Source organism: Eulemur rufifrons, chromosome 27 (assembly GCF_041146395.1).
Source record: "Eulemur rufifrons isolate Redbay chromosome 27, OSU_ERuf_1, whole genome shotgun sequence".
Lineage (NCBI taxonomy): Eukaryota > Metazoa > Chordata > Mammalia > Primates > Lemuridae > Eulemur > Eulemur rufifrons.
In genome coordinates this window covers 28,206,556-28,231,715 of record NC_091009.1, presented here as the reverse complement: position 1 = coordinate 28,231,715, position 25,160 = coordinate 28,206,556, and the positions used below count along the sequence as shown (strand labels likewise).

The following is a 25,160-nucleotide window of genomic DNA, read 5'->3' as shown; positions in this document are numbered from 1 at the left end:
CCCTGGAAACAAAACAGGAAGAGGCACTTGGACCCCGGTTCCCAGAGTGGGAGAAAGGGGTGGGCACCCGGGCAGAGGGAGCCCTGGGGATTGGCAGCGGCTGTGGGCAGGGCGGGAGGGGCGGGGGCGGAGCCAACTTGTCCATGTGAAAAACTCTGGCGGGGGCCGGGCTTTTCCCTTCCTCCTCCTCCTCCTCTCTCTTCCCCACCTTCCTCCACTCCCTCCCTTCCCCTCCCCTTCTTCCACCTCCTCCTCCTCTTCCTCCCTCCTCCTCCTCCTCCTCCTCCTCCCTCCTCCCTCCTCCACCTCTTCCACCTCCTCCTCCTCCTCCTCGGCCGGCTCAGGTTGCAGCTCCTGTGGGGAGACGCTCACCTTTCCAGAGCCGGCGGGGACCCCAGCGGCACGGCGCCCAGCCCCGCGGCAGGCCGGCCGTCGCGGGCGCCCCGCGGCCCCCAGGACGCGCGCGGCGAGCCCCCGGGCGGCGCCGGGCAGGAAGGGGGAGGTCGCAGGAGGGGGCACCGCGGCGCTGTGCAAACGGAGCAAAGGTAAGCGGAGCGGCTCTTAAAGGCGCAGTTCTGCTTTTGCCCTGGGGCGAGAGGTTGGAGGGAAATACCAGAGCGACGAGGGGAGGTCGGCGATCGCGAGGCGTGTACTGTACGTGTGTTGGGGGGTGGAGGATGCCCTGGAAAGGCCTCTCCTAAGTTCCAGGTGCCTGGGGGGTGGCTATTTTGCATTCCCAGGGCTCCCCCACCACCCCCGGGGAGTCTCCATCTGGGACTCACTTTGGCCCCCGGGCTCCCGTCTGAACCCTGCCAAGCAAAGTGTTCCTTCCACCCAGACGCGAGCCAGGCGCTTTCTGAGCGCCCTTCTTTCTGGGAAGGGCAAGGGTCAAGAGTCTCCGGTGACGAGAGGAACCGACAGTGTGGGGCCCGATCGCCGCCTTCAGCTTTCTGGGCTCCGGTGAACTTTCCAGAGCGGCAGGCTGGGGGTGGAGGCCAGAGCCCTGGGGAGAACGTGGAGGGACACGTGAAGCCCTGCCCTGCGGGTCTCAGCGCTGGGGGTGTGTTGGGGACTCTGGGGAATGCTGTCCCTTCTCTCTGCCCACCCCGGAAGACCAAAGGGGCAGTGGCCCCACCCCTCATCAGCAGGGACAAAGGGTTAACGCAGCGGTGGGAAGGGAGGGTGGGTGGCCGGTTGGGCTAAGGAGATGTGCCCTGAGGATTCCGATGTTACTGGGGGAGACAATTAGGAATCTGAAATCCAAAAGCGGGTATGGGCCAGAGGCCTCTGTTTTTTCCCTGTTGGAGCTGGCGGGAGGGGGGCTTCCCTGGAGCTGTCTGCAGACCTTGTGCTGAGTGGGAGTTGAGCAGCCAGACAGTGAGGGATTTTCCATCCTGCAGGATCGACACCCTCCTAGGCACCAGCCTCCCCTCTGCATTCTCTGGGCCCTTTCCTGGCAGAAGGGCTGGAGAGTTGAGGCCCTGGGAGTAGAAGGGCAGCTCCCCAGAACATCCGCAGCTCTGGCTCCTGCTGTCCCCCTCGTTCCCCCACCCCCAGCCCTTTGCAGTTCCCCAACTGTGGCCTGGGCCCTGTGACTCACCAACACCACCAGCTTGCCCCTCTGTGTCAGCACCTGTGAGATTCAGCATGTCCGTGTGGCATTCCCCACCCTGGCATGGGCATGCAGCTCATCTCTGGACACTGGCCCGAGGGAGCAGAATCCTCGAGGACGCCTGGAATGGCTGGCTGACTGGCACATCCTCCGAGGTCCCCTGCGTGGCCTGGCCTCCGGAGGAGCCTGGGAAAACTGTGCTTAGGTGCTTTGCGTGCAGGGAATGCAAGGCAATGCTGGCTCCAGGTTTGAGTTTGCATCCTGAAGGTGCTCCAGTGAGAGGGTCACCTTGCCACAGCAAAGCTACTGTCTCAGGTTACCCTGTCCCAGACACCTCCTGTGCAGCTGATGAGCCTGTGAGGCTGACCTCCCCCGACCCTGGCAACCTGGGAGTGCACCTGACTGTTAGGTTCCTAGGAATGTCCCTCCTGGCTACCCAGGCCCTGCCAGGAAAAGGGAAGCAGCTCTCCACTCATGCCAGAAGTAGTTCTCAAACTTACTGGGGTTCCAGAGCCAGAGTAGACTTCAGCAAGTTACCTCCAATTTCTGAATGCCTTAGTGGCTACCAATTATTTAATATCTACCGTGTGCCACACAGTGTGTCCACCAACTTTATGAAGTAGGTATTATTATCCCCATTTTACAGGTGAGGAAACTGAGATGCACAGAGACCAGCGTTCCCAAGGTCACACAGAGATGGGATCCAGCCCACTTCCATCTGACTCCAAGCCCCTGCTCTCAACGCCTGCCCCTATAGGGGGAGGTCCCAGCCTCCCCTGGAGCTCTCTGGTCCTGCATCCGTCCTCCGGAGCAGGAGGAATGGGGTGGTATTCTGCCTACTGAGGCACCCATTCGTCCTGTGCCAGGCAGAGCCAGGCTTCTGCATGGGTGGCAAGAGAGAGGGCACCAGGTCTGAGGAGCAAGTAGGTTCTTGGTCTGAGGTCTCGTGGTGTCAAGCTGCCTGCCCTGCACCACCCACTCCTTGAGGCTAGAGGTAGCTGCCTGTCTGGCTGCATTTGTTTCCCCTACAGACCCAGACTCTGTCCTCTGCCTACTTGGGCCTTCCAGTGCCCAGGGGAACAGGCCCACACTGTAGGGCAGATCCTGGCTTGGCTCTTCCCAGCTCCTACCCCAACCAGGCTTCTCCTTTCGGTGGTCACTCTGGGACTTTTGTCCGGCATCTCCCTCTACCTCTCTGATTTCTTCTTTCCTTGCCTAACTGAGCTCGGGACCTACAGGGGAGGGCAAACCTAGGGCCTTGTTGGAATCCAGCTCCAGCATATATAGCCATGTGAGTCCCCTCGCCCCAGCAAAGTCCTGAACTTCTCCTGGCCTCAGTTTCCTCATCTGTAAAATGGGGATCATAATAGGGAGGGTTGTTGTGCGAGTTAAATGAAATAATGCACAGGGCCTGGCGTGTATAGGCCAGACTGAATAACTGGTGGCCGTAGTGGTTGGTGGTGGTGGTTTGGAGAGGGAATTTCCTAGGGATTGCACCATGGCTGGCTTTGGGGTAGAGACCAAGGTGGGGTTTCCTAACCCCGTCAGGCCAGGGCCTTAGAATCTTTTCCAATTTGGGATAAGGTGACGGTGCAGGGGAGTGCTGCTGGCAGCTGGGGCGGGAAGTGGAGGGGAGGGGGTTTGATGGATGGAAACCTTCCAGGAGAGGCCAGGAATCTGTGCTGTGGGGCTTTGCCCTCTAGTTTCCAGGGTAGGAGTGAGGTGGACACTGGGAGCTGGAGAAGGAGCAGCCTCCTGCCCTGAGGGGCCCCTGGCAGAGCCTTCCTTCCCCGGGGCAAGAGGACCCTCCCCTGGTACTGAATGCAGCCACAGTTCTGCTCTGTTGCCCACGAGGGAGTGGCTGGCCTGTAGCCAGGCCTACCTGATTAGTTTCCCCTCTTTGGGAATAAGTCGTGTTCCTCTTCCTTGGCCCTGCGTCCCTCCATAACCCCTTTCTTCCCGACCCTGGACCCTTCGCCTTTGCCCTCCAGGCATTCGCTGCTGAGTGCGCACTTTTCTGTCTCCAGGGGGTGGGAACAGACCGGGGTTAATCTCATCCTGGCCCCCACGGCTGCACGCACGTACACACACACACACACACACACACACGTAGAACCCAGCTCTCAGGCTGGGCTCACAGCAGCTCGGGCGGAAGATCTGGGACCCAGGATTCCGGAGCTGGTGGCTGGGCCTGGCGGGAGCTGGCCAGCGGGGCCGCAGCAGGTCTGGAAGAGGGAAAACCGTGGGCGCATCTCAGCCAGACCTGCTGTCGGAAGGAGAGCCCATCTGCTCCTGAAATCTCCCCAGCTCCGTCTGCAGACGAGGGGGGTAGGCAGGCAAGTGTGAGGTTTGATTTTGAACTAAAAGGAGTCTGGAAGCTTCCAAACAGCATGAGTGACGCAGGTGAGACAGGACACCCTGCTCTGAGAGACACTGGCCAGAACTTCTGAAGGGCCCATGGTGACAGCTGCTCCCCTGGAACTCTTGGCGATGGCCCCACCCCGTGCGCCCCTAGAAATGGAGGGTTGGGGCAGGCAAGACGACCCGGTAACGGCCGGCTGACGAGGTCACACGCGATCTGTACATTGAGTGTACGTCTCTCGTCCGCCATGGGTGGGGGCCCTTTATGGACTTTGGGGTTAGTTCAAATCCTGCCTCTGCTGCTCAGTAACCGGTTGCCTTAGGTTAAGGCATTTGCTCACCCGAGTTTCAGTTTCCTCATTTATAAAATGAGAGGACAACACCTCCTGTGGTTGTGGGGACTCCAGTGAGATAATGTCCATGACAGCTTCTTGCCCCACCTGGTATCATCATTGAAGGCAAGGGCAGATGGCGCTCATGGGCGACCTTTGGCAGTTCTCCGGCACCTTTGGCCTCCACTGGATATTTTTTTCTATAGTCAGATGCCTGCAGACGTCAGGGCTCTGGCCCCAAATTGCGAAGGGAACTCTGTTCTTAAAATGTTTCTGCCTTCTCTCACGCTGAACACCCTCTCCATTGCACCATCATCCAGGGGAATTCTGACAAAACTCTAGAATGATTTCTGCTCTCACACCTTGTTTCCCTGAAGAAGGCTTCCCTTTTCTGCCTGGGAGTCCCCACAGGAACCAAGCCTTCTTCTCTTCTGTGTCCCCAGTCACTCAGCAAAGGAGACCTTTGCAGAGGTGACCAGGCCCAGGAGGGGACATGGCTGGCCTTTCTGTGTCCTGGCAGGTGGGAGGGGTTGTGCTGGAGGGTATCACTCATGACAGAAGCAGTGCTGGGTCCCCAGACCAACTCTGCCAGGAGCATGGGAAGAGGCCAGGAAAGGGGTCACAGAGCCCCTCCCTGACCCTGGCATGGAGCCCAGCTGGCACCATCCCCTGCCGTGGCCGGGCCAGATGCCATGTTCTGTGCTGATGCCAAACCTGACATGGCTCCTTCCCCCATGTGTGGGCTGTGGATTTCCCTGGCTGTGGTGCCCAGTGGAGGGAGTGCAGTCTCTGGACAGGCCCTTGAAGTCCCCTCCCCAGTACTTAAGTCTGCTTCTGGGGGAGCAGAAAGGGCATTGAGCTCAGAGTCACAAGCCCACAGGGTGGTCTCAGCCCTGCCCTGTCACCCCGAGTAGACTGGGGCAAGTCATTCTCCTTTCTGAGTTTTGCCTTCTTTTCCTGAAAAATGAGAGCACAGACCAAGGGATTTCCAAAGCCCTCTGCAGGACTGCTGGTTTGTGGCTCCAACTTTTGCCAGTCCTGCCAACAAGGTGAGCTGCGCTCAGGCCCCAGGAGGGACTCAGCCTTCTGTCCTTCCAGACATCAGAGCCAGGGGCTTCCTCCAGCTCAGGCCTGGGTACCTGGTGGACAAGGAGACCCTAGAAGGCCTCAACTCTCTCAGGTAGGAGGGAAAAAAGTACCTCCCAAAGACACAGATGCTGGATTCAAATGCCACATAGGTACTGGATGCCCAAGGCCAAGGGTTGGCGAGCCACAGCTCTTGGCCAAATCCTGCCTGTTTTTCTATGGCCCATGAGCTAAGAATGGTTTTTGCATTTTTTTAAGTGGTTAGAGAAAAGTCAAAAGAAGAAAATAATATTTTGTAACACTTAAAAATTATATAAAATTCAAATTTTAGTGTCCTTAGTAAAGTTTTACTGGAATACGGCCAGACTCATTTGTGTACATCTTGTCTGTGGGTATCTGTGTACCACAAGGGCAGAGTTAGATAGTTGCAGCAGAAACTATGGCCTGCAAAGCCTGAAACATCGGCTGTCTGGCCTCTTACAGAAAAGGTTTGCTGACCCTCGCTCAAGATAATCACAGTTCTCTCGGGCTTTGCACCAAGCCATTCTGGAATCTCAATTTAAAAGTACTCTCTTTTCATTTAAAAAGAAGTGTTGCTGCTTTCTTATTACGCAAGTAATAAATGTTCATTATGGAAATAGAAGATGCAGATAAGCATTAAAATCACCCATAATTCTACCACCTGGGGGTAATTACTGTTACCATTTTCACTTGCTGCCTTCTGGATTACCTACAGTGCACTTGTGTTTATATGTGTATGTATGCGACATGTATGTATGTCTTGTACACACACGGCTTTTACAGATTATATGCATCTACTGTCTTCACTTAAAAACACATCTCAGCTGGGCATGGTGACTCATGCCTATAATCCTAACACTTCGGGAGGCCAAGGTGGAAGGATCGCTTGGGGCCAGGAGTTTCAGACCAGGCTGGGCAACATAGTGAGATTCTCGTGTCTATTAAAAAAAAATAAAATTAGCTGGATGTGGTGGCACACCTGTAGTCCCAGCTACTCAGGAGGCTGAGCCAGAAGGATCACTTAAGCCCAGGATTTTGAGGTTGCAGGGAGCTATGATTGCACCACTGCACTCTAGCCTGGGCAACAGAGCGAGACAACCCTGTCTCTTAAAAAAAAAATAAAAAACATCTCAAAACTGAACCATTGAGGAACATGCAGGCAGAGGTGCCTGGCAGGCAGTCAGAGCTGTGCATCTGAGGCACAGAGGCTTGGTGGGGCCAGAGCTGTCGATCTGGGAGTCATCAGCATGTGGTGGTGGTTTCTGCCACGTGAGGAGATGAGGTCACCCAGGAAGCATGCAGAGAGGGGAAGAGCGAGCGGCCAGAGAGGGAACTCCGGGAGTGTTGTCATTCAGTGGACAGGTAGAAGAAATGAGTCCACCGGACCCGAGAGGGAGAAGGAGACCCAGGAGACCAAGTTATCTTGGAGGCTGAGGGGGCAGAGTCTGAGGCACAGAGCCTGGGACGGTGGCCGGTGCTGAGCAGGTGCCTGTCCTGAGCACTTCCTCATGAGCTTCCTGAGCCCAGGTTAGTGAGTGACCCCAACAGGGGACAGGTGGACCCTTGTGAGATGTTCAGAGGCTCCCCCAAGGAGGCAGGGAGGGGTGGGTTGGCAGTGCAGGCCACAGTGGTCACCTGGGCCCAGCCTGGCGGGAGGGGGGCCATGTGTCACATGCAGAGGGAGAGGAGGCGCAATCCAATGGCCAGAGGCCGGGGGGCTGGTCAGAGGAGCCGGGGGTCGCTGTTGGAGAGAAGACGAAGCTGCTCGTTTGGAGCAGTCACTCACATGGGAATGAGGAAGGCTGGAGGGGATTGGCCAGGGGTTCCTGTCGGAACACGGGCATGGGGTGGTGCGGGCCAGACCGGGGGATGGAGTATAAATAGGAATACGGTTCAGAGATGCTGGGAAATCCTCCCCCCCCCCTCATGAGACTGAGATGTCCCCAGGGATGCCAGGCCTTAAAGGCCCCTGCAGTTCTGCTGCTGAAGTTGGGCATGGAGAGAAGACCAGAGATGTGAATAAAGATCCCATGACAGGCCACCAGGAAAGCTGGCGTCTGATATCTGGCCGAGGGAGGGCTAAAGGCTGGGGGAACTTAATGCTCTTAATGCTCAGATGTGTTGGGTAAAAGATGATGGGCATCAGCGTCTGTCCTAGAGCAAACAGAGAGGAGACAGATGGGAGCCTGTTTCCTTTGGGATTTAAGGAAGGACTAGGAAAAAGTTCCAGACTGTGGGATATTGAGAATGCTGGACAACGTTGAAGGAGGACCTCCGTTGAGGGTCTTTAAAGAGGGCTGCCCACAGGAGGGAAGAGGGCGTCCTCAGCTGGGAGAGGCAGGAGGATGTGGGGGATGGAGGCCAGGCCTGCCCTGGCCCATTGCTCCTGCCTCTGGGATGTTCTGAACTCCCAGGAGCAGAGCTGACAGTGGGACACCTTGTCCCTTCTTGTCACTTGGAAATCCAGAGCCTCCCCAAAGACTGCAGACCAGCTTTAGCTGGTCCCCAAAAAGGGTCAGAAAGAAAACACCAGAAGATGCTATCTGACCTCTATTCCTTGATCCTCAGGAGACCGGCGAGCAGCAGCGTGGACATCAGTGGGCTGATGCGGGGCCACCCAGAGGGTCGAGAAGCGAGGCAGTGAGTGGTCAGGAGGGGCCGTCTGCAGGGGTTGAGGCCAGAGTCTGAGCCTGGTAGTGCCCCTGCCCTGTGGGGCCCTGGGAATCCACCCTGGGTGAGCCCAGGAGGACGGCCCCAGGTCCCTGCTAACCCCTTCCCCACAAGCCCTGGATGCCCCAGCTCAACACGTGAAAACCCTCTCATTAGGGTTTTTCTCATGTAGCCCAGAGACCTCTGCAGACCTCACGTGGGGAGCTGCTGCGGGGCCGGAAGCTGCCCCCACCGCTCCAGGTCCCCACCTCATGGCTGTCAGGCCGTGAGCTGGCTGGGGAGGAGGGTTCAGTTTCAGCTGAGGCCTTGAGCCCAGCTCTCATGTATTCTTTGCTGGTCATTCCAGGGCGCACTCTGTGTCAGGCTCTGGGGGTGTGACAATGAGTCAGACCCAGCCCTTGCCCTTAACAAGCTCACGGGCAAACCAGGGAAACAGACAAGTGAACAACGACAGTACGGGGAGCTTAGAGCAGCGGCTCTCACCTGGCTGGGGATGGCGGGGTTTCAGGCTGGAGGAGACTCGAGGGGCACGTGGAAGGCATCTGAGAAGAGGTCACAGTCATGCCCGACTTGAGCCTTGATGATGAGTGGCACTTGTCTGGCTTCCCCAGCCCACTTCCCTGCATTCCAGTTCTCTCTGAGACCCGAGAACTGAGGGGGAAAGACGCCCAGGGTGCCTCGGGCTGGTGCCTGGACAGCCCAGGCTTGCTCCGGTGTGCCCAGGGCAGGGCCAGGCCCAGCGGTGCGCAAGTCCCAACGAGACTGGAGCCAGCCTAGGGAGGAGAAGATACACCTAGAAACACGGGCCTGGTCCGCCTGGAAGTGGCAGGAAGGGCACCAGCATTTATTGCACATGACAGTGTGTCCTAGATAGAGCAGAGGTCCCCAACCTTTCTGGCACCAGGGACCGGTTTCATGGAAGACAGTTTTTTCCATGGCCGGTGGGTGGGGGATGGTTTCAGGATGATTCAAGAGCATTACATTTATCGTGCACTTTATTATTATTATATTGTAATATATGATGAAATAATTATAGAACTCACCATAATGCAGAATCAGTGGGAGCCTTGAGCTTGTTTTCCTGCAACTAGACGGTCCCTCCTGGGGGTGACGGGAGCCAGTGACTGATGTGACAGGAGGCGGAGCTCGGGCGGTGATGGAGTGATGGGGCGTCAGTAAATGCAGATGAAGCTGAGCTTTCTCGCCTGCCGCCCACCTGCTGCTGTGCAGCTGGTTCCTAACAGGCCACCGACTGCTACCTGTCTGCGGCCTGGGGCTTGGGGACCACGGTCCCAGAGCTTAAAGGTGACTAAGATACGGTCTTTGTCCTTGAGGGTCTAATGTTTATATATCTTTAGAGGAAAGAAGCTTAAATAAGTCATTATGCTACAGTGGCTCAAGTTGTTCGTTCATTCCGCAAACACTGAGTACCTAGTGGGTTCCTTACACTGGGTAAGGCACCGGGGAAACAAAAATGTTAACACTCCGTTCTTGAAGGACATCACAGTCTCGTTGTGAGGCTGCTATGGAAATGCCAAGGAGGAAGCGTCGAATTTTACCTAGAAGGAGGAGGCGTGGTCCTTCATGCATAGCTTCTCAGGGGAAATGACACTGGAGTTGAGTTTGGGAGTGGTTTTACCAAAGGAAAAAGTGAGGAAGGGCATCCCGGGCCAGATGAATGGCATGTGTGAAGCCGTGGGGTGTGAGTGTGGTTTGCTCTGGGAATGCCAAGTACGTTCGATGAAACCGGACCCTCTGGGTGGGGCGAGAGCTGACACTCGAGAAGAAGACAGGGACCCAAACACAAGAGTCCCCGTCTGCTGGGCCCTGGAGCTCAGACTTTTTCCTGAGGGCAGTGTTCGCTTTGAGGGATTTTAAACAGGAGAGTGACATCATCAGAAAGCAGCTGAGAAAGTTGAGTCTAGCAGCCTGGTGGCAGCTGGATTGGAGGTTAAGTATCGTTCCCACTTAGCAACAGGGAAACTGAGGCATGGGGTGTCTTTCCAGGTCACAGTGCTAGCAGATGGGGTTTCTTCCAGATACCAAATGGTAGGGAATTTTGGAGAGCAGGGCTGATAGCATGTGGCCCTCACTGTAGGACGTCTCTGGTCAGAGTGAGACACTGTAGGGGACAATGATGCACTTGTCCAGAGCAGGGGTGACCCTGAGCCCCAGACACTGCCCCCTGACCAGGCTTCCTGCAGGCTTACCCAGCTCGCTCCCAGAAGGCCTTCCCCGCCTACTTCCTGCATTCCGAACAGAGGCTGTGGGAATCTTCTCCAAGCTCCGTCACTGTTTGGAGCGTCTGTTCGTTGGCAGGGTGACTGCAGGCCTGGCTATCTTCCTCAGCTCTGGCCACCCCGAGGGTTCCAAGCCCACAGCCTCTCCCCTCCAGGCTGGGGCGGGGTGAGGTCAGTGAGGAGGGCTCCAGGCAGCCTGGGGGTGACTGGCTTCCCCCGAGGTTTGTCAGGGGCTCCAAAGCCTCCAGCTGTGCAGAACAGGGTCAGTTAGAGGGTGAAGGCAGAGATGGTATCTGCAAGCTGCCTGCAGGCACAGTTCTCCCTGGGGAGGAGGGAGTGTCTCCGAGGTCCCAGCTGATGATGGAGGACTCAGCTGATGACGTCCGCAGACTTGGTCATCCATGGCCTCTAGTTCTCTGAAACTCACCCAAGGCCCAGAATGGCTGAGGGACCGAGGTGGGGGCAGGGAGTGGGAGGCAGAGGGTGTCAGCCCTGGCTGGCGGTCAGTCCTTGGGACTGAAGGTCAGACCCTCTGGGCTTCAGAAAGTGGGCACTTGCAAGTTATATCTATCGACCCCTTCCCTTGGGCCCGCAGAGACCAAGATCAAACAGAAGAGAAAACAAAACAAAAAGAGACTTGGGGAGGCATTGAACACGGGCCTGGAACATAGTAGGTGCTCCCCATGTGCCTGCAAAGCAGACTCATGCTTGCTGGATGCCACCAACCCTAGGCATAGGAACCAAAGCGCTCCCAGCGAGGCAGACAGGTGCAAAGTCGTGCCCATCAGAGGAGGGGCACCTGGCGGTCCTGAGGGGTCGGGGAAGCTTCTGTAGACCCAAGAGACCTGAACAGCGTGTGAGGGGCTTGCCTGGAACAGAGCCGGTGTGGTGGGGGGTGGGGAGAGGTGCAGCCAGCGAGGAAGGGGCCCCAGATCTTGAAGGGCCTTGGTGTAGGCTGGGGGATTGGGGCTTTGTGCAAGAGGGAGGCACAGGGACGTCTTGAAGGGGTTTGCGGAGAGGAGTCTCCAAGCCTGGCCCCTGGAGGTTAGGAAGTGAAGCTGCCCCTCCTGCCCTCCGCCCCAGTCTGCAGTCAGAACTCCTGGGAGGTAGAGGCTACTTCCCAGGTCCCCTCGATGCTCTGCCAACCTCCTCACACAGTCTGTTCTCAACACAGCAGCCTATTAAAATCTCAGTGGGATCATGTCACTCATCTGCTCAAACCCTCCTGTGCCCCACGAGGCCCAGCGCAGCTGCTCCATGATCCCCTCTGGCCAGCTGCCCTTCCTAGATCATAGCAGACGCACTTCTGCCCCAGGACCTCTGCACCCGCTGTGCTCTCACTCCCCTGCTTCCCGCATTCTGCACCGGGGCTCCCTCGCTGTGCTGCTCTGGCCTTTCCTGGCTGCCCCAATGAAGCTTGCGATGCAGCCCCCCTCACACCGTCCCCCTCCCTGCTCGCCATCATTGTGGCCCATCGTTGACTGAATTAGAGCCCAGCCTGAGAGGGATTATATACCTTAACTGCAGTCACACAGCCGGCTGGTGGAGCATCGGAGTTTGAACCTGGGTTTGTCAGCTTTCACTATGGTTCAGGGTGGGAGTGGGGGCCCCTGGAGGAGAAAGCACTTAGAGCCCGGGCCACGGAGCGGGCAGGGCTGGGGAGGGCTCCGGTTAGGAGAAGAAGGGAGCGATGCGGGCACAGTTTGTGTGCCCAGGAAAGGGCTGTGGCTGTGTGATTCTGAGCAGTCAGTTCCCTCTGGGAGCCTCAGCGTCTTCACCGAGCAAGGGATGGAGCGGAAGCGCCTGCCCTTTCTCGCTGGGAGCCCAGCGGCCTCTGGCAAGTGCCCGCTTTCCTCCCGGCCTGGCTCCTCCTTCCTCCTCCTGTGGCACCCGCTTCTCTGGCACCAGGAGGAAGTTCTGGGCTGGCTGGTGTGTGCCCAGGAGGAAGTGGCAGGAGGCAGGCTGATGGCCTCGCTGACCTACGTGGGCAGGGAGGCAGGAGGGAAGGCGGGCGGGGGTCCACCTGCCCACCCCTGCGGCTCCCCAGGGGAACTCTGCTCCTTCTACCTCCCCTGCCCGACCCCTGCCAGGCCAGCATCCCTGGATGCCCGCTGCCCTCTTCCCCTGGCACCAGTTGCACGGGGACAGCCCCAGATGGCTCCCTGGCCTGGGGACAAAGGCTGCACTGTGCCCGGCCCTCGGCTGGCCTCAGGCTGGGTCACACTGAGCCCTTCTGTCCCTGGTTGGGGGTGAGGGGCAGACAGCACCAAGGTGACAGGCCTCTTTCCTGTCTCCCTTCCCCCTCTACCCCCATAGCTGAGGAGCTGACTCTCCCAAGGGAAAAGTGACAGAGGCATCTTGTGTCTTGACCTAGGGAACAACAGACTATTCACTGCCCAGTCTGCCCTGTCACACCCAAGACCCTGCCGGGTTCAATGCCCCGATTGTCCCCAGCAGAGAGAGGCATCCACTCTCTGCCGTGGTTACCACCCCCACCGCCTGCCCCTCTGTCACCATCAGGAAGTCCATCCCTACATCTGACCTCCAAACCTCCTGCTGCAGTGACAGCCGCTTCCTCTGGGTCTCTTCTCCTGTGGGTGGACAACAGCTGGTCCCCGTCCCTCTGCATCGCTTGGCCCCACACTCCTGCTCCAGTCTGCTCCCCTAGTTTCACCCTCCCTCTGCCTCCCTGTCCCACCGGCCACCCCACCCCAGGCACAAGCTGGTGGTCCTTGCTCCTAAAGGAACCATGGAGAGAGCAGGTGTGACTTGGGCTGGTTCTCCTTTGTCTTGCAGAAATCGGGGGGGGCCTCCCTCCCAGAAGGCTTTTAATGAGCTCCCTCCCCCTCCCCCACAAGCAAGAGCAAGGGTGTGAGATTTATGGCAGCTACTGATAGATTCCTGAGCCAGGAACCCAACATGCCATCCCATAAATCCCAGACTGCAGGACAGTTTTATGGGGAAGCCCTGTTTTTAGAAAGGGGTGTGGCTGGTCCCTCCTGCAGAGCTCAAGCCCCAGGGAGCCCAGTGCCTGGCTCCCCTGACCTCCACTGGGGAAACCATGACCAGGCCCTGGGGCAGCAGTTTGTGCCGTGCAGATGGGCCTCTTCCTGTTTCCAGGGCAGAGCCGTGTCCTCTCCTGTGGGGGGTCTCCTGCTTCACTCAGGAGAAGCGAAGCCCCCTCCCCAGCTCTAAGGGCTCCCCACACCAGCACAGTAGGGCCATCTGGAAACCTGGGTGGATAAACATCCCTTACCGGGACCTCTGATGCCTCCAATCATGGCTCCATGTGCAGATCATTGTGCTTTTTTAAAACTGAGTTTTCCCAGGCACCATCCTCGGAGCCTCGGTTACAGAATCTGAGGGTGAGACCAGCCACGAAGGAGTGGCAGAGGTTGGCTGGCGGGGATGAGTTTGGGGACAGAGAATCAGGAAAGACCGCGGCCGGTGGGCTATGCCAGAGAGGCTGGAAGAAGTGCTCTCAGCTACCTGCTCATCAAAGCAGGCGTCCCCAGCCCCTGAGTTCCTTGAGAACAGGGACCACATGTGCCTCTAGAGCCCCAGTGCCTAGCACAATGCTGGCACATAGTAGGTGCTCAATCCATGTTTGTTGAGCTGAACTCAGACTTCAGGGCCCACTGACAGAGATGGGCCCGGCTGGCAGTGCAGACTGAGGCCTCTACTCTGCCACATGCCAGGAGGACCTGGCCATACCGTCTCTGGCCTTGGGAGCTGGGGAGGGCCACAGCGGAGCTGCATTTGGGGGTAGCCTGGAGCATGCAGAGCTGGGGAGATGACCCTTTCCAGGCTGGCTAAGGACAGAAGGAGGTGATCATTTAGTAAAGCAAATATGTTACTGACCCATAATCCCTTAAACTGGGAGGACTCAGGAGGGGCCTGGTTACCTTGGCAACGAGGTGCTGGCCAGTGGCAGGGCTGAGAGCATCTTCCAGGAGTGGGCTGTGTCTGGTGCGTGGGTAACGGCTGGGAGCGGGTGTAGGGTGCTCCATTCCCATCACTGGGCTGGTCCCTGGTGCCTTCTTGGTGGGTGTGGGTGGGGGCCCTTGAGAGGCCTCTCCTGGCCCCCGCTGCAGCCAAGGGCAGCGTAGGCAGAGCAGGATGGGGGCGGCTGCACAGAGCCCCTGCGGAAACCCTGGAGGGGCGTGGAGGGAGGGCAGGACCCACTCTGGGTTTTCAGGGCAGGAGGGAGAAGGGAGGGTCTGTGGGAAGCAGCAGTTGCACATGTTTCACGGGGCGGGGAGGCAGCCAAAGGGTGTCCTCTCGTTCAGAAGGAAGAGGAGCTGAGTTGCTGGTGCAGGAAACCTTTTCTATCTGGGGAAGGGGCCGGCGGTGAGCAGAGCAGCTCTGCCCTCTCCTCTTTGGTGTCCTCGGGCAGAGGACACCCTGCCTGCCTGCTTGGAGGACTCTTGCATGGGAGGGGCTGGCGAGGCTCAGGCCTCCCCTTCCCTGGGCCCGTCTCTTTCTGGCAAACTTCCGTGTTTACTCTGAGAAACTTCCACTGCTCCTGACCTCCCACATTTCAGCTGGAGAGGAGATGGGGCTAGGCTAGTTCCTATGCACACTTCCCCTCTCTCTTCGTTTTTCTCTTTTCCTGCCTTCTGGCGACCCAGGCCAAGCCAGAAAGTGGACCTTCAGGTGTCAGTATCAGGGTGAAATGGGAGTGGGACCAGACTGTGTCCCAAGGGTGTAAGCCAAGCCGATGTTCAGCATATGGGCCTGGATCAGGAAGGCTTACTGGATGGTGACACATTCAAGCTCTTGCACACAAGTTGGTAAAGGGCTGCTGGTCTGAGGACCACCCGGTTCTTGTCCTCCACCCCCACCCTGCCACCCCAGCCCTTCCCCCAGAACTTTCTAGACCTCCAGTAGCTAAAGAGTTAATATGGGGGGGGCCTCCAGGATCCTCTTTGCACATCGTACCCACAATTATGGTCAGTACTTTGCCGGACTAGTTGGTGCACATTGGGACAGTCTCCCCAGGGAAGGGAGTTTGGGGAGGGGGGTCAGTGCTGAGAGTCAATGGGCAGAAGAGGGGCAGGACCTACCCTCAGGGGGCTTGAACTCTGGAGAAGACACAGCCCTGGCCCCTGGTGGCGTGCAGGTGGTGTGCAGGGCCACAGAGCTTGCTGGGGAGACGAGCTGAATTCCCAGTGGGTACACTCTGGGACCTGTGGCCTTGCTCTTCTCACCTGCTGTTGTCACACCTCCCGCCTGTCTCAGGACCCACCCACCTGGTCCCTGACGATCATGAACAAGATGAAGAACTTCAAGCGCCGTTTCTCCCTGTCAGTGCCCCGCACCGAGACCATCGAGGAGTCCCTGGCTGAATTCACAGAGCAGTTCAACCAGCTCCACAACCGGAGGAACGAGGGTGAGGGGTCTCCCACCCTGACATCCCCCCAGGCCCCTTCCCCACTGGCCTTAGGGGAGGGGATGAGTGAGGGAGTGGGCTGCCCGCCTCTCCCATGGGGCAGAGTGGCAGGGAGGGGAGCTGATGCCTGTCCCTCTCAGACCTGCAGCTCGGTCCTCTTGGCAGAGACCCCGCGCCGGAACCCGGCACCTTCTCCCCCACAGACAGCGGGGAGGAGCCCGGCCAGCCGTCCCCTGGCATGCAGTACCGGCGACGGCAGAACCAGCGTCGCTTCTCCATGGAGGTGAGGGGAACCGGAGAGGGTGGCAGGACACATCCAGGGTGTGTGCACAGGAGGGCAGTCGCCAGACTTCATGGGTTCAGACTCCAGCTCTGCCATTGATTGGCTCTGCCTTTGAGCAAGTTGCTCAACCTCTGTGGACCACCATCTCTGTCTTTAAAATAGTCATTGAGGCCGGGCTCGGCGGCTCACGCCTGCCATGCTAGCCTTCTAGGAGGCCAAGGCGGGAGGATCACTTTAGGTCAGGAGTTCGACACCAGCCTCAGCAAGAGTGAGACACAGTCTCTACTAAAAATAGAAAGAAATTAGCCGGACGACTAAAGATAGAAAAAATTAGACAGGTGTGGTGTTGCGCACCTATAGTTCCAGCTCCTCAGGAGGCTGAGGCAGGAGGATCGCTTGAGCCCAGGAGTTTGAGGTTGCTGTGAGCTAGGCTGACGCCACGGCACTCTAGTCCAGGCAACAGCAAGACTCTGTCTCAAATAAAATAAAAATAAAAAAGTAAAACAGTCATTGTGAGGATTAAATGAGTTAGTTTATGCCAAGTACTTAGAACATTCCTAGAACATAGCAAAGGCTAGACAACTTGACTATAATCTTTATGATCCATGTACATGTGCCCAAGTATATTAAAAATACGCTGATAGAATCACAGTGTCTGTAAGGGCATGAGATTTATGTTGTACAGATGGAGACACTGGCCCAGAGAGGGGCAGGAACCTCCTAAGGTCACACAGCCACCCCAGGTGTTCATGTGTATGTCTCTGAGCACAACCTTGAAGCGCAGCCTGTGGTTTGGCCCTGCTGTGGTTGTTCTACAGGGAAAGCTAGGTCCAGAGTGAGAGGCGAGGGCCCCACAGCCCTAGCTACCCTGGAGCCAACAATGGTGTCCCCATCTCATCCTGGTCACCGCAGGACATCAGCAAGAGGCTCTCTCTGCCCATGGATATCCGCCTGCCCCAGGAATTCTTGCAGAAACTACAGCTGGAGAGCCCAGACTTCCCCAAGCCACTCAGCCGCATGTCCCGTCGTGCCTCCCTGGTGAGTCCCAGGAGGGTCAGAGGTCATGAGGGTGGGACACTCCCTTCCCAGCATGGACAAATCCGTCCTGGCTTTGCCTGTCCCAGCTGAGCCGCGGAGGGCTTTCCGGGAGGATTCCTGAGCCTCTGGCGCCACCTGCTGGCCTCAGTGAATTCAACTAGATCCTCCTAGATCAACATCCATTCCCTAGATGGGTCCCACCTGGGCTGGAGCTGAGCTAACCCTTGGTCTCCACCCGGTTGAGATCAATAAACCAGCTGGCATGTGCTTTCCAGTCCTCGCTACCTGTCAGAGTTGCTTGGAAGCATCTTACAAAAGGGACTCTGGGTCCCACTCCAGACACCTACAGAATCAGCCTCTCCGGGTAGGCGGGTGGGTGGGGTCCAGGAATCTGTCTTGTTAAGGATTGGGTACACCTGAGCGAGAAGATGTGTGCTCATGAGAGAGACTGCAGGGAGGTGGGTTCTGAACTGGACCCTCGAGGTACAACGGAGAAGAAGGCATAGCGCCTGCCCTGGAGGAGCTAGCAGTCTGAGTAAGACAGACGACAGCTTCCTTTGTCAGACAAAGATAGTAATTGTCCTACTCACAGGGTAGAACCAAGGTGTGCAGCAGTCCCAGGAGCTACAGCTCTGAGCTGCACACCTGGCTGCTGTGGGAGGAAGAAGCTCACAGGCCCGGAGCTCCTTCCTTTGTCACAGGGATGAATGGGAAGGGAGAGGAGGAAGGACCCCCTTTCAGGATGGGGGTCTCATTCCCTCCCCCCTGAGGCTGGAGGGGCAGAGTCGTGTCTGTGGGCTGGTGGGCCTCCAAGCTCACGGCACCCCACGTCTCTCCCTCTCAGTCAGATATCGGCTTTGGGAAACTGGAGACGTACGTGAAACTGGACAAACTGGGGGAGGTAAGAGGCTGGGCTTGGTGGGAGGGCAGCCATGCAGGATGGTTTGCAGGAGGGGCAGGGCCTCCGGGCCCTCCCTAGTCTGCCCTCCTGGCTCTGCCCCACAGAGGGAGGCGCATGGTCTTGCCCGGCCTTGGCGGGTGCTGAGTAGACCCGACGCTGAGTGAGCGCGTGAGGATAGGGCAGGCCCTGCGCCCTGGGCAGAACCCAGTCTTTTTTTCCCTACAAGTACTTCTTGCCTGGGTTTAAATCCCACCTCCACCCTTTACTAGCTCCGTGACCTTTGGCGAGTTACACGACCTTTCACTGTACCTCAGTTTCTTCCTTTGTCAAACGAAGATAGTGATTGTTCTACCTCATCGGGTTGTTGTGCGGATCGAATAGGTTACTAGAATACGCTTATGTACGGCACGTTAGACATGCCTGGCATGTGTTGTAGTAGGTGCTGTGTCACCAAGATATTTCCATCGTCACTGTGCCTGGCTTTGTGTTAGAGGCCTGGGGTGGGCGAAGGTTTACAGAGGAAACTCCCTCGAGGAGCCGAAAGTGCAGACCTACGTGTTTACAAAGGAAGAAGGAGACTGGCGCTATGACAGAGGGGCGCCCAGCGTGCTGGGGAGAGGGAGGGAGCAGCCACTTCTCACCGGGGAGCTGTTTGGGACACTTCCCAAGGAGAGAAGTGGGCTTTGGAGGAAACACAGCATTTCAGTGAAGGGAGGCAGGACACTCAGGCCCAAGTCACAGCCCACACTGAGGCACACAAGGGAGGCACTGGACAGAGGACAGCAGGACCTGAATGTGCCCGGCGCCAATGGGGCTCTTGATCCCAGGGCACCTACGCCACGGTCTTCAAAGGGCGCAGCAAACTGACGGAGAACCTCGTGGCCCTGAAGGAGATCCGGCTGGAGCATGAGGAGGGGGCACCCTGCACTGCCATCCGAGAGGGTACAGCGTCCTGGGGTCCCACACTCCCCCCGGGGGCATCTGGAGGAGGGGTTCATCGGCCTGGGCCCCAGTGGGAACCTGGGGTGGAGTGTCATTGCTGGAACGGGGACTCCTGGGGGTGACTCCTTGAAGAAAGGGTACAAGGGACATGTGGGGTCCCACGGACCCAGGCGGGCCATCTCCCCACAGTGTCTCTCCTGAAGAACCTGAAGCACGCCAATATCGTGACCCTGCACGACCTCATCCATACCGACCGGTCCCTCACCCTGGTGTTCGAGTACCTGGTAAGTGGGGCTGGGGCTCCCCTGGGGGAGAGGTGCGGGGGGAGGGCAGGAGAGTGGGCGGCTGAGGGAGTGGGAGAGGTGGGGTGGGGTGGCCCAGGCTCTGTTCTAGAATCAGGTTCTCAGATGCGCCCATGCAGGATGGGCCAAGAGCTCAGGCTTAGGGGCGGCTCGGAGCCAGGGACCTATCTCACCAGTGGGCTTGGGCCCTGCCCAGGGAGGGGCTTCCTGCTCAGCCTGTGTCAGGGCTTCTGGCCAGGGGCCGGGCCAGAGTGGGACTGAGCCAGGCTCTGTGTTCCAGGACAGTGACCTGAAGCAGTACCTGGACCACTGTGGAAACCTCATGAGCATGCACAATGTCAAGGTGAGGGCCTCGGCACCAGGGACCCCCAGCCATTGTGGCAGCTCCCTGTCCTGAAGCCCAGCATGGGAACCCACTCTCGCCACCAGCACCCGGCTGCTGGGGCTGCTCAGACTGCAGCGTAGGACGGAGGGAAAGGGCACCGCCATTCAGTGAGCCCGGGACCTTCACTGAGCAGCTCACCCCAGGCACACACACAGGCACACACACACACACACACACACACACACGCGCACACACACGCACTCTCTGCCGCCGTCCAGCTGTTGCTATAAACCCCCTCCCTGACTCTGAGCGTCAGTTTCCCCATCGGTCAGATGGAAGCACGAGCTGCCAGATTGAAAGGAGCTTCCCGGCAAGCTCGGCAGAATGGGCGGCCTCTTCCGGTGTTTGTTAAAGAATCGAGCACACGTGCCCTGCACAGGCTTCCTGACACTGCCGCCTGCCATGCCTCCGGCACACTCACGCCCCCGCATGCCTGCTGTCCTCCCCTCTGGGTGGGACTCCCTGGTGTGACGGGGCCCAGGATGGGGCTGCTGGCTGGGCGGGAGAGCCAGGGACTTGTGCTGATCCCCCAGGTCCCTGCCCCCCTCCCCGTCCCAGCCTTGGGGCAGAGGCTCAGGGCCACCCTCCACTTCTCCATTCTCTTCCCCTGTCCCCCAGATTTTCATGTTCCAGCTGCTCCGCGGCCTCGCCTACTGCCACCGCCGCAAGATCCTGCACCGGGACCTGAAACCCCAGAACCTGCTCATCAATGAGCGCGGGGAGCTGAAGCTGGCCGACTTCGGTGAGGCCAGGGCCAGAGTGGGGGTCTGACGCTATTGGGGTGCGGTGGGGGAGGGCTTCGTGGTCAACCCCAAAGCACCTGTGGCAGAGGTTCAGTGACACATCTGTCCCTAGGACTGGCCCGGGCCAAGTCAGTGCCCACAAAGACCTACTCCAATGAGGTGGTGACCCTGTGGTACAGGCCCCCCGACGTGCTGCTGGGATCCACCGAGTACTCCACCCCCATTGACATGTGGTGAGTGAGCACTGGACCAGTGGGGACAGAAGGGGCCTGTCCACACTTTCACACTCTTTCGCTGTCCCCAAGGGCCTCTGAGAAGAACCACCTAACCTCCTTTGACTAAAAGCCACGTGGCATCCCGCTGCCCTGCATGTTAAAGCATTAAGTCTGAAATGGACTGGGCTTTCCCCAGCTTAAGCAGACCCTCCACTGCTGTGCTTCTCAAACAGCCCCCCAGGAGCCACCCGCAGGGTGGGTACCAGAGCCCCAGAGGGTACAGGGAGGCCCCTACAGTGAATATGATGAATCTTCCCCAAGCATCAGTTTGAGTGAAAATTTTGGAAGGGAAACATTATTTTTATGTTAAAATTAACAGGTATATGATTTGGTGTAAAATAAAAAAAACAGCCCAAATTTAAAGCTAAAACACAGGTTTTTGATGACTGGCTGCTGTGTCTACACCCCAGTGTTCCCTGGGAGAATGGACCTCTGTACTTCTCTCTTCCAGTGGGGCACACACGGAAAGTTTGAGACCACACTGCCGAGAGAATTACCACCTGGGCGCTGGCTATGCGGACCCAGACCGCACGCAGTGAAAGGGGAGAGGCCATGTCTTCCTAGAGCCCAGGGAAGCCCCCAGAGAAGGGCTGTAGTGGGGGCCGGGCAGTCCTAGGAGCCTCCACTGCCCTGGGCCACACCCCCACCCAGGGCCACGGCCCCTCCAGCCACCTGTGGCAGGACGTCACGGGTACCCTGGTGGAGCAGGCCCAGGAAGGGCGGCCACCTCTGCCTGACGCCGCCCCTGCCCCTTGCTCCCTGCAGGGGCGTGGGCTGCATCCACTACGAGATGGCCACGGGGAGGCCCCTGTTCCCCGGCTCCACGGTCAAGGAGGAGCTGCACCTCATCTTCCGCCTCCTCGGTCAGTCTCCTGCCGCCCTCCCGCTCACCACCAGGGGCGCCAGAGCTCCGTGCTCAGCAGGGCGGGGACCCCTGCGGCCTGGGCCCGCTCTTGCTCCCACCTCCTATATGGTACCCCCACCAAGTCGCCTTGGCCCGGGCCCCTCACCACGCCCTCCTCACCCCTGTCGCCTCCCAGGGACCCCTACAGAAGAGACGTGGCCCGGCGTGACCGCCCTCTCTGAGTTCCGGGCCTACAACTTCCCCCGGTACCTCCCGCAGCCGCTCATCAGCCACGCCCCCAGGTAGCCCCGCTCCTGCTCCTGCTGGGGTCCCCGCTGTCCCCGCTGTCCCCGCTGGAGGTAGCCTCCCTCCCCGCCCCCAATCTGGTCAAGCCCATGTCAGCGCCTCCTTCTTGCAGGTTGGATACTGATGGCATCAGCCTGCTGACCGGCCTCCTCCTGGTGAGTGTCCTCCCAGCGGGGGGCCGACTTCAACATGCCCACAAGTCTTTGAAACATCTCCCCTGAACTCTCTGCACCCCTGAGGCCCGAGAGGAGTGCTGCTGTCTGTACACAACCTTGGGAGCCCGTGCGGTTTGAACCCAAACCCCAGTTCAGACCACTTGCTCGCTGTGTAGCTTTGGCTTAGCTACTCTTCCATGCTTCAGTGTCCTCAACTGCACGGTGGAATTAATAATTCGTATTACATAAGATGGTCACGGGGATAAATTAAGATTGTGAGACGTACTTACCGTGGTGTCTGTCTTGAAATGCACACAAAAAGGGTAGTTATTGGTATTATATATTAATATTACCAGCATTCATGTTATTAACATGGTGGCTTTAGCATCTGTATTTCCATCCCAAGAGGAAGTGATTTCTGGTTTTTCCTGGTGGGTGGAAACCTAGGAGCCTGGACCCTGAGACTGCCTGGGGCTGGGCTGGAGGTGGGGGCTGGTACCTGTTAGACTCAGGTCCCTCCCACCTTGGCCATCTGACCTAGCATAGGACTCACGCTGTCCAGAGACATCCCTGGCCCCAGCAGGGCCCAACAGCCCACCTTGTGCCTTTCAGTACGAATCCAAGAGTCGTATGTCGGCAGAGGCTGCCCTGAGTCACCCCTACTTCCGGTCTTTGGGAGAGCGTGTGCACCAGCTTGAAGACAGTGAGTGCTCGGGGGGTGGGCAGGGCCACCCCAGAACCAAGGGAAGGGGGCGGCAGGTGTGGGCAAAAGAGCTGTGACAAAGAGGCCAGAGGCCCCGGGTCCAGCTGAGCAGCCTTGGGCACAAGGCTTCCCCTCCTTGAGTTCTTACTCAGAACTAAGGGGGCAGACTCTGCAGAAATGAGGAGCTGCCAGAAGGGCCCAGGTAGGTCCTCCTGGGCCACCACCTCCTAAAGGGCCCCCAGCTGTGCAGCTGTGCATGCAGTGGGCGTGGCGGCAGCAGGTTCCAGGAGCAGGGCCAGCTCCACACAGCCCTTTCCCCGCCTTGTTCTCTCACCCCAGCCGCCTCCATCTTCTCCCTGAAGGAGATCCAGCTCCAGAAGGACCCAGGCTACCGCGGCTTGGCCTTCCAGCAGCCAGGTAGGGGCCTCTGCTCCCCGGCTCCCTCCCTTGTTAGAAGAGCCAGGGCAGGCCATTCCTCCCCAGTGGGGACTCCCATGGTCCCGCACCCATCTCCCCCTGACACGCTTCCCTTCGGGGGCCCATGGTGGGCAGGGAAGGGGTTAGTTTCTCCTGCCCAGGCCACCTCGTCCAGTCCCTCCCTCCTTAACCCCCACCCCAGACAGAACAGGACATTTGACATTGGCCTGGCAAAGATGCATGCTCTCTGCAAACCCTGAGCTCTCTGCCCAGTCTCCATCACGGGAGAATTGTACTTTGTCCCTAGAACAGCTCATGGCCTTGGATGTAACAAGTGCTTTCCATGCTTCATCTCCTTTAATCCTCAAAACACCCCCTGAAGTTGGTACTATGAATGTTCTCCATTTCACAGTCAGTGAAACCGAGGCTCTGGGAGTTAAGTCACAGATCCACACAGCCAGTAGGCAGCAGAGACGGGATTTGACCCCAGGGCTGACTGGCTCCTGAGCACATGCCCTTGCCGGCTGTGTCAGAGCGGCTGTTGGGGATAACTGTCCCTGTTGATCTTGGACACCCTTCGGCCCAGCCTCCTCCCTGCAGCCCCACCTCCTCCCCTCCATTCTCCAGGACGAGGGAAGAGCCGACGGCAGAGCATCTTCTGAGTGGGGCCCACCCTGCTGCAGCCTGAGGGACAGGGGGTCACATCAAGCACAAATTTGGGTAGGATGGGGCCTGTGTGGCCCTCGCAGGACTGAGGCACCAGAGCTGACTGCTGGCCCGGAAGACTGCGCGGCAGCCCTGCTGGCCACGGCTGTTTCTTCTCTCTGCTCCCCACATGCTTCCCCGTGGCCTGCACCTGGACTCCAACCCCTCCGTCACTGGGCTGGGCACGAGCTGCTTCCCTGGGAGAAGGTGAGGGGGCAGGGAGGGACCTTGGACTCTCATCCACCCTGAAGTGCCCAGGCACCAGCGCGGGACGCACATGGACAGGAAAATCCAGGCACCAGGCGGGGCGCCGTGACCTGATACAGGCTCCACCATGCCTCCCTCCAGGGCCTGCCTGTGTCACTAGTCTGGCAGTCCCTCCCCGTTTGTCCCCTTGGAGCCCACACTTCCCCTTTGATAGCTGGGAGGGATATGGCACATTGTCTGGGATCCCATAATCCTGTCCCACCTGTGTGACAAAGCCCACCCCCACCTGAAGGGCAAGTGTCCCCAGAGCAAAGGAGGAATAGCAGCCCTGTCTCCTCTTTCCATCAGCCCCAGCCTGCTCCCTTCCCCTCCACGCCAGAGGCCCTGTGCACCCTCTGGCTCGAGCCGAGGCTGAGCGGTGCTGGCATGCTGCGGATGCCCAGCTGTGTCTCGGCCAGCCCCCACCCATGTCCCCAGTCTGAATGGAGTTGCCTTAAATTGGCAGGTGGTAGAGCACCCACTGCCCTTGGAGCTCTGACCCAGCTCCTGCCTGTCCACCCCTCCTGAGAGTGGCTCCTGCTTATCTAATCATCCCTGTGGCTGATTAGCCAGCCCTGGGTCAGGGTCCTAGGGACGGCCCTGGATACGATATGCGGGTCACCGTGACACTGGTACCAAGCCAACCTCAGCTCCCTGGGGCAGGTACAGCCTCCCCTGTCCCCTCCTTCCCAGCCCTCAGGTCTGTTCACCTGATCCTGGTACCAGCCTCCCCCTGCCCCCGCCTCCCCAGAGATTGGTCAGGACAGGGAGGTAGAGGAAGGTGGGACAGTAGGCTTTGTTCCTGAGAGCCCCACCCCTGGGGGCTGGGAGCCTGAGGGGCCAGGCCGCTGAAGAAGGCTCCCCTCTGTGTTCCCAAGGTCTCCTCCACACTTGGTGACCTTGAATGGCCAAGGCCAAGGGGAGGCCAGGCCCAGCCCGCTCCTTGGCCCAGAGAGTAGCCCTGAAGAGCCTGGGGCTCCCAGCCCTCCTCTCCTCCCCCACCCCATACTGTGAATGTCCTGTGACTCAGCACAAAGACAGATAATATATTTAATTCATGTTGTACAGAAAGGACCGAGCAGTCTCGTGCAGAAAAGCTGATTTTGATAGATTGATGCCAAAGATGGAGACCGGAGGCCCTACTCCAGGCCTAATGAGCGTGGCTGGGCCTGCTTGTACATGTGTACATATATACCGTGAA

The 25,160-nt window shown here is 58.5% G+C and overlaps 1 protein-coding gene across 1 annotated transcript; it reads left to right on the top strand.

Annotated features, from left to right (window-relative positions):
• The first annotated feature begins 288 nt into the window (after positions 1-288).
• On the top strand, positions 289-25,160 carry CDK18 (cyclin dependent kinase 18). The gene is made up of 16 exons (XM_069459306.1): positions 289-545; positions 15,564-15,714; positions 15,855-15,997; positions 16,910-17,035; positions 17,880-17,936; positions 18,764-18,878; positions 19,068-19,162; positions 19,461-19,523; positions 20,184-20,307; positions 20,421-20,541; positions 21,349-21,446; positions 21,624-21,729; positions 21,846-21,888; positions 22,501-22,591; positions 22,931-23,008; positions 23,636-25,160. The coding sequence occupies exons 2-16, from the start codon at positions 15,591-15,593 to the stop codon at positions 23,668-23,670; spliced, it is 1,419 nt and encodes a 472-aa protein (XP_069315407.1). The 5' UTR covers positions 289-545; positions 15,564-15,590; the 3' UTR covers positions 23,671-25,160.

What these genes read in the sequence shown, in the direction of transcription:
- CDK18 (XM_069459306.1), top strand. Translation starts at nt 15,591, where the DNA reads ATGAACAAGATGAAGAACTTCAAGCGCCGTTTCTCCCTGTCAGTGCCC. An exon ending in TGAGCATGCACAATGTCAAG is followed by an intron (nt 19,524 to 20,183) that starts GTGAGGGCCTCG and finishes CCTGTCCCCCAG; the next exon opens with ATTTTCATGTTCCAGCTGCT. An exon ending in CTCATCAGCCACGCCCCCAG is followed by an intron (nt 21,730 to 21,845) that starts GTAGCCCCGCTC and finishes TCCTTCTTGCAG; the next exon opens with GTTGGATACTGATGGCATCA.